Raw genomic sequence first — 8,200 nt, 5'->3', positions numbered from 1 at the left:
CATGTACCAACCTCATTAAGTCTACACACACTTAGTATAGAGGTTAGTACTAGGGTTTCATCAATTATCCAAAACCAAACTAGGGCTTTCACAAGGTCTTCTCGATCATATCAGCGTCAGTGATCTTCTGGCCACATAGACGCAGTTTGGTCACAATCCTGTGCAATGCGGAGTTGTACGCTGCCACAGACTTGAAGTCTTGGAAGCGTAGGTTGATCCAGTCTTGTTGTGCTCTGGGGAGCACAATAGTCAGCTGCTGGCTGAATCAGTCCTTCAGGGACTGCCACAAGACTAGCGGGTCCTTCTCCGTCATGTACTCGCACTTCAAGTCAGGATGAAGGTGGTGTCGCAGGTAATGCAACGCCTTAACCTTGTCCTGCTTTGTGCGCTCATCCTTGCCAGCTTCAGGCTGGACAATGATATGATCGAGGCCCATGCCATCGAGTCTGATGTCGATGTTGGTCGCCCAAGTGAGGTAGTTGCCGCCATCCACGGCGAGCATCTCGAAATCCCTCTTTGCGATGTCCGACATGCCTGCACAATGAATGCGCAAGATTAGTAGATGTCGGTGCGTAATCTTCAGGATTACGACTTAATATAGTCTTCAGGACTATATAATTTCCCAGGTGTAATCTTCAGGATTACTTTGCAATTAAATGTAAAGTATTACAATAGAGTAAATATATGGAATTAAATGCAATAAATAATTGCAGAAAATAAATGATAACAAAATAACAATAAATAAATAAATATGGCGGACTTCGGGCCGCACATGATTTACGGACTTCGGGCCGTATATTTTTGTATTATAGTGGGCTTCAGGCCACTATTTTTTGCGCAAATAATAATATGCGCTGTCTATTTTAATGGGCTGTTGGGCCAAATTCATCCATCATGGGCTAAATAGATCGGCCCAATCAACGGTGGCCGTCCATCACGATGGACGGCTCAGATTTGCCTAGAGTTCATATAAATAGGGTGGGTGAAAACCCTAACCCTATTTTCTCTTCTTCCTTCTTTCTCTCTCTTCCTTATCCCTTTCTTCAGGAAGACACAGAGGAGATGGCCATGGAGGAAGTGGCGCTCGCGCCTGGCCGGAGCCGCGCCCGCGCCGGCCGGTGGCCGGGGCCGCGCCGTGCCCGCGCCGCGTTCGCGCCGGGCCGCGCCGGGGCTGGTGGCCGTGGCCGAGGCCGTGGCCGCGCCCGCGCGCCGTGGCTGGCTGGGTCGCGCCCGTGCCGTGCTGGGCTGCGCCGGCCGCGCCGGGGTCGGTGGCTGTGCCAGGACGGCGGCCGCGCTAGTGCCCTCGCGCGCTGGGGCTGTTTCGTCCGTCTTCAGGACGGCGATAGGCCCGATCTGCTAGCCTTCGGGGCAGCAGTGGCTCACTCTCATCTTCAGGATGACGGTGAGGTTTTTGCGTTTGTGTTCTTTACCCGCACGTCTTCGGGACGGCGAGATACAGTGTGTTTGCTCAAGAACAAAAGTGTGGAGCATCAAATGAAACGATTTCTTACCTATTTACCTTTTAGCTCGGTAGAACTCGTGCTGATAACGTGTTAGAAATCGTTCACTGGGTGCTCACAATGTTTCACTCGTTGCTCACAATGTTTCACTCGTGGACACAGAGAGATGAGGAGAATGAGAGGCATTTGTATTTCACTTTGCTTTTCACTTTCTGGTTGATAGTTACAAGTTAAAGTGACCCCTCCTTTTATAGAGGTTCATGGTGAAAGGATACAAAACTTTTACAGTGTTTGAACTTTTGAAATCTCCTCCTCCTCCTCCATTAATTTGGCCACCATTCAAAGTCTATATTCACATACTGTTTCTTGACTTTGATTTCCAACAGATGCCACCTTTCAGTTAACTATAACCATGTCCCCGCAAATTACAGATCAATATCTACACATATAGCACGGTTCAATCCGTTAGCTATTTATAGTTTTATCATGTCCCACAAATTACAGATCTAACATGGTAGCATGTCAAAACCTGTTGGTCACATAAACGGTCACCACGGAATCATTTACATGGCGGTGTTACAAACTTGCAACAATTGCTGTGCAAAAATGTAGAAATGTGACCACTACAGCCTATAGAGGTTGTTTGGTGGGTGTTCCTGATCTCCCCTCCAGTATTTGCAGCCTCTGCTTGAGATGGAACACTTCAACCTGGAAAAGGCCATGGTGAACTACTGGTAGGTAAAATTTGTCGAGTTGCGTGTCAAAAAACATTTGTGGCACAGTTTAACTTCTCAATGTATGAGTCAAATATGTCTCAAATGTAGTACCTGGAGCTGGAACGCGCGTGACTGTTCTCCTGCTAAAACCCTACGAGTGGAATGCAGCTCCTGCAAGATGAAAACGAACTCAGTAAAGAACACATCATGATCACCAAACATTATTAGTAAACATCAAGTTTCCTTGCCTTCTGGGTTTCATCTGTGACGGCCTTCAGGAATGCCACTTCACGTTCAAGGCGCACATTATCAGCGTGCACCGTGTTCGAGAGGCTGTTCGACTCTTCCTGCGCCAGCTCTAAGCATGCTATCTTCTCTTTCAGCATCTCAGCCTCCTTGTCTTTGTTGGCAAGCATCTTCTCCAGCTGTTCTCTGCTGTGAATGACCGACGATAAGCTCTTCTCTAGCTGGTCTTTGCTTGCCAGCGCGGTCGAAAGCTGGTCTTCGAGCGTGGTGTTTCTTCTGATTAAGTCTGCTATTTTTGTGTTGTATAAGTGGCTCTGACTAACATCTGAAGAGCATCTAGCTATCCTTCTCACATTTGATCCTCCAGTCACTATATTTTCTGCTATGTCATTCTGAATACCAGGTCCTGTCCTTTTGCTCCGATGCCCTTTTGGCTGTAAGAAACAATCTGTTATGCAGAGAAAAATAATATGTCCATTTGCTCGTAGCTGTTCAATAAATGAAGAATAAGACTTGTAGGTGCAATACTCACAGTTCTATCTTGACATGAAGAAGAGTCATCGACGTCATCGTATCTGTCATCATCCATTGGTTTCTGCAGTTTCTGACCTAAGCTGCACTCTTCTACTTGATCCAACTGCCCATGGAGTGAAGTGCCCAAACTGGACTGCTTCAACAATGACTCAGAGAGGGGTTCCCTTCTAGGTGGGTGTTCTATCACAGAAGTGAGACTATGCCTTGCGATGGAACTGTTAGAGTACAAGGGGGCACATTTGTTGAGATGATCAGCAAGCTCCTTATTGCTTGGAGAATACTCATACAGCACGCGGTCCACTTCTGGTGGGGCTGAACGCCAACTAAAAGAATGCTCATTTTGCAGTACCACTAATACTTCAACCTGCACAAGGTCACATGGTCAATGATACAATCCAAGTTGATACGAAAAGCTTCAAATTTCAAAACCATTTTTAGTTGAAATCTTACATCATAAATGTGCCAGACAATGATGACAAATTGTGTTTTAAGAGCTTTAAGATCATGAGAAGCCACACTCTATTTTTTTTGGATCAAAATGACAACCAGTTCTTTAACAGTCACTAAAAAATATGCTCTTTAGTAGAAACCTACTGCTTCACCTTGTTGGATGGCTCTTTTTTGTTCCCTCCAAATGCAATAAGAGCAATCTTGTCCCTGTGGTAGAAAGGAACCATGCTGAAACCCTGCATCAGTAGTTGTTTTAGTTTTCTGGCTAATTAGATGAGTGATGTAAAATGGAAAGTAGTGAGTACGAGATACTATCAAAAGTTCAAAACTAAATAAGAGAGTCAGAAAGAGTTTACTTACTTTTTTTGTAGTAATTGATGAACTAGGGGGTACTACACAAACAGACCACTTAGATTGTAGAACATCAAAAGCCCAGGTTTCAGCATGTCCTGAGAATTTGATTTCTTGTTAGAAATTGCAAAAGAAGATAGATGGTCATCATTAGAAATACATCTATTCTCAATTAAGAAATAAAACCACCAAGTCATCTTCCAAATGAGAGCTTGAGACATACGTTTTTTCTTGCTTGCACCGCCAGCTATGTACCACTTAGTTCCACAGAGAGTTCCGCTGCAACCAGCTCGAGGTGATGGGTGAGGACCATGAGTCTTCACTCTTGACCATACCATCTGTCAGGAAGATAACACTAATAAGTAGCCTGCTAAATGCGAAACATACAGTATACTGAACCAAGGATGCTCACAAACTTACTGTATCAAAATCTAAGGAATACAAGTCATTAAGTGTCTTGGATTTTGAGTGGCCTCCAAAAATTAGAAGGATCTTATCATCATACAGTGTAGCGACATGATTGGATCTTGGAGAAGGTCCAGTGCCTCTAAAACATTGAGCTTTAATCAGTAATAGAAGAACACAAATCAAATTGAACCTCAACTTTTTCTAAAAAAATCAGTTGCACATATGAGAAATGTTAAGAAGTCGGGACAACCATAGATAAGTAGAAAAAATGTAGTATCCAAAAACCAATTATGACTTACTTATAGTTCAATGGAAGCCAGGTTGATGACTTTAGATCAAACATGTGCAGGTCATGCCGTTTCTTTCCTTTTGTGTCCTCACCGCCAAAAAGTATCAATGTAGCACCAGCTCTAATCACGGTGTGGCCACTTCGAGCTGCCTTAACTCAGCACCAGAAGATATCTTTAGTCAACTTATGAATATTTGCCAAAGTATAACTTTTAATATCAGATAGCTTACAGGGATATCACCCTTGGCTTCTATAAGTGACCAAAGCTCCGTTTCTGTATTGAAAGTCCATACTGCACCAGAAATGGAATGGTTAATCATTATCTGGTTGAGGAAGACATGATCTAATCTGCACATGTTTTGGAGAATCATGTAGCATCTGCAAACCTGATAAACGATCAGAAGCAGGCTCAGTTTTACCCCCAACAAGAATGACACTATTTCCCCATGGAACCTGTACCATCACACATGTATAAATATTTTTCCAGTAATAAAGGAGTGCATACAAGAGTCATAATTGAGAACAATCCTTGTCTTCTTCGAATAATAGATCATCGACTTATAATACTTTGAGTTTCGGATGATGTCAAAGGTGCAAAAAAGTTAAACATAGTGTCCAGCATACAATTTTCCACAAAAACATAACATAATCAGCTTCAAGTAAGAAAACACATCGAAACACATACCAAAACATCCAAGGACAAGTAGCAATCTAACTGACAAAGGTGTAACAGTAATTTTTCTTATTGAAAAAATCATCATATCAGTAACTCAGGTTTTGAGAACCATAAGACAGCACTGATTCACAAGAGCTATACCAGACAATGACCTTTGCAGGCTGGCAACTTCATTGAACGTCCGCTTGGTGATGGGCAAACTTTAGGAGGCGCAGAATCCCAAGTAAGCTTCTCTAAATTCAGTATCTAATTAATATAATAAGTGAAGTCATAAGATTATTTGATAATAATATGGTATCACACAGTGCAGAGTTCATACATGCAAACAACACACTTAAGGAAAAAGAAGATCCTGATACCTTTGTGTCATCTAATAAGCGTTGACCAGAATCACCACCAAACACTACCATCTTGCTACTTACAATGGCTGCTGCATGCTGTTCAATCAAAGTTGAATATGTGTTAAGTAAGTACCTATCTTTTTCAAGATATATGAACTTAGTTCTAGTTATTACATTCAATGGCTTACATAGAAACGAGGAGTAGGTTTATTCCCCTCTGTGGACAGCACAGTCCAATTTTCTGAAATATTGAAAGTGCGTCCATCAGGATCAAAGGTATCGGACGAGCAGCGGTTGGAAAGATCATCTGCACCGCCACTCACTGATGTCATAACTGCATCATATACCTGGAAAGAAAAAAAACCCAAGAGCTAACCATCCAGTTGTGGCCAAAATACAACAAGGTCAATACTAGATGCAATTTCTTCAGTCACAGGCTCACATTGGGCAGGCTGAGGTGTTTACTGGGGCCAACAGGACTCCTAGAGCTGTTCAAAGAATCACTTGGGTCACCCTTCGACCTGAAAAAGAAAAGCAAAAAACTCAAGGCAAATTATAAAGCAGTAAAAGCAAATGTGAAAATATGACTGATTTGGATCAAAATGTAACCAGGACATGTGACTTTAGTTGAATGCAATGCAATGTTAACTGAGCTTCACGAAGCCGTATGACTTCATCAATTTACAATGTATCCCAATCAATTTTTACCACAGTACTACTGTGGCCATAGAAGTTTGATAGTAAATGAAAGGAAAAAAAAAAATTCTCTGAAGAAAATCTCGAAGTCTGACATGTACTAGAGCACCTGCTGATGAATCAAGTCAGGTGAAAGTACTAACTTAACTGCCAAAACTCAAATGATGCTCTGATACTCGAGCAACCAAATTTCACGTCAACAAGCTCCCCTTGTCATCATCAGACAGCAGGTACCAAAAATTTCAAAAAAAAAGTGAGGAAAAACATCACATGATGAAATCAAGGAACTGTGCATAACATTCACCTTCCAAGTTTTCCCCGTCGCCGCGAGAAACCAAACATGTTCAGGACTGCACGGTCTCTCCAGTTGCCCGTTCAGCTCAGAACCGAGAACCGATCCGCCGGGCAGGACAGGACATGAGAGCGTATGTCAGCTGCAAACAAGTCAAGTCAATGCAATCATCAGTTGGGAAGAAGGTACAGTACAGGGGGTTGGTTGGTGGAGTGGAGAGATGGAATCATGGCGGAAAACAGGGGACTGATGAGAGAGACCAAGAAGCGAAGCGCAGACAAATCCAGGGACAAAATTTCGTCCCCAACCAAAATGCCACCGCCATCTAGTGGCTTGGACAGTTGGACTTTGAGGAAGAACAAGAAACCACAAAGGGGAAGAAAAGCTCAATCATGAGGACATGGGCTAAAACAATCGAGTCGAGGAAAAAAAAAATGAAGATCTTGTTTGTGAGAGGAAGCGGCGCATTTTTTTGCGTTGTTTTTGGATTCCAAAGAAGCAGCATTCCCAACAAGACACAATCCCAGGCGTGCAGTAGAAAGAATTCAGAGAAAATGGTGGCTCTTTTTACCCCCCTTGTTTATAAAACGGTTCCCAAGAAATTCGCTTCAGAAACCATACGGATCGCACAAGCGGCGCTGCGCCGAGAGAAACTACTTCTTCACCTATCAGGCAAATCAAGAACAAGGATCCTGCCCTGCGAGGAAGAGGAGGAGCACTACTACCTCTCTTGGAGTCTCGGGCGGCTGGGTTCGGTTGGTGGTTGGAGCAGGAGCACGGCGCGGGGGCAGATGAGCCGCAGCAAGAATCTGGAGCGAAAACGATGGATGCCACCCCTTCTTCACCTATCAGGCAGGATTCGCGGCGCTGCGCCGCGACGTTCTTGACTGGCAACGGCGGCGTTGTCCGTCCGAGGTGTGTGAGAGAGAGAAGCACCTGCTCTCCAGCTGTGTGATGTGTCCGTCTGTCTGTGTGCGTGGGAGGGAGGGAGAGAGGACAGAGGGTGGATCGGCTGGATGCAGAAAGGGTCGTGTGATCTGCAACTGCAACAGCGGCGGCGGCAGAGCCTTTTCGTCCGCTTTGGCACCAAAGCTTGTCAGCCGGTGCTTGTTGGTTTCTGACTTTCTGTTACTCCCTCCCTCACTCACTCACACTCCTGCTGTTTACTGTTTTGTTTACTCCAGTCGTCATCACATATGGACCATGGAGGAATCAATGCATTTTCAACCACTCAATATTGTCATCAACAAATTATTCTTATCTTACAAATATAAATGATAATATATATACATATTATTTAGAATTAAAAAAAGAAGTTTCACCAGAACTGCTTCAGTAGTCCATTTGCATTTTGGTCTCCATTTCGGATGCCCTCAACAACAAATCGTATTATTTACCGTGAGATTTCAGCGAACTTCCTACATTTCCATTTGTATGTAGGAGTACGTAGTATATATGTTGTGGTCCAAGTTACTGTAGTTTACCTTATCGTCTTCTTGACACTTGTAGGCATAGGTCCAGGTCCTAATCCTAATAAGTACAAACCAATGGTCCATTTCTCAGTCATTTCAAGCACATTTTGCACACGATAATCTTGTTTATCTGAACCTTTTTTGGGCTCCCCTGTGCTGTTGTCAGTCGGTTGTCTGCCATGGAGACGAGAGTAGGAACGGCGTTTTCAGTGTGAGGATCATGGACTGTAGCGGGCCAGCAGCGGCCACAATCAATCCTCAATGACTAC

At 43.7% G+C, this 8,200-nt stretch overlaps 1 protein-coding gene across 6 annotated transcripts; it reads right to left on the bottom strand.

The window, feature by feature from the left end:
• Nucleotides 1,751-7,570, bottom strand: LOC8067247 (acyl-CoA-binding domain-containing protein 5). 6 transcript variants are annotated; one of them, XM_021446597.1, is made up of 17 exons: nucleotides 7,185-7,570; nucleotides 6,472-6,601; nucleotides 5,914-5,992; nucleotides 5,660-5,818; nucleotides 5,490-5,567; nucleotides 5,272-5,376; nucleotides 4,841-4,907; nucleotides 4,685-4,746; nucleotides 4,465-4,604; nucleotides 4,178-4,304; nucleotides 3,981-4,095; nucleotides 3,767-3,855; nucleotides 3,559-3,642; nucleotides 2,955-3,320; nucleotides 2,425-2,856; nucleotides 2,288-2,347; nucleotides 1,751-2,168 (listed from the first exon to the last, which is right to left on the bottom strand). In XM_021446597.1, exons 2-17 carry the CDS (start codon nucleotides 6,507-6,509, stop codon nucleotides 2,091-2,093), a joined length of 2,079 nt encoding a protein of 692 aa, XP_021302272.1. In that variant the 5' UTR covers nucleotides 6,510-6,601; nucleotides 7,185-7,570; the 3' UTR covers nucleotides 1,751-2,090. The 6 variants fall into 6 exon arrangements, with proteins under 6 accessions (XP_021302272.1, XP_021302277.1, XP_021302276.1 ...); XM_021446602.1 differs by lacking the exon at nucleotides 7,185-7,570 and adding an exon at nucleotides 6,311-6,376 and having other exon boundaries at nucleotides 6,472-7,175; XM_021446601.1 differs by lacking the exon at nucleotides 7,185-7,570 and adding an exon at nucleotides 6,316-6,376 and having other exon boundaries at nucleotides 6,472-7,175.

This window comes from Sorghum bicolor, chromosome 8 (genome assembly GCF_000003195.3).
Source record: "Sorghum bicolor cultivar BTx623 chromosome 8, Sorghum_bicolor_NCBIv3, whole genome shotgun sequence".
Lineage (NCBI taxonomy): Eukaryota > Viridiplantae > Streptophyta > Magnoliopsida > Poales > Poaceae > Sorghum > Sorghum bicolor.
This window is presented reverse-complemented; position numbering and strand designations above follow the sequence as displayed.

Coding starts and splice junctions, on each gene's coding strand:
- LOC8067247 (XM_021446597.1), bottom strand. CDS start 6,509: ATGTTTGGTTTCTCGCGGCGACGGGGAAAACTTGGAAG. Junction 4,908..5,271: donor CCTGCAAAGGTCATTGTCTG/GTATAGCTCTTG, acceptor GTGATGGTACAG/GTTCCATGGGGAAATAGTGT. Junction 4,747..4,840: donor TGCTTCTGATCGTTTATCAG/GTTTGCAGATGC, acceptor TTTCTGGTGCAG/TATGGACTTTCAATACAGAA.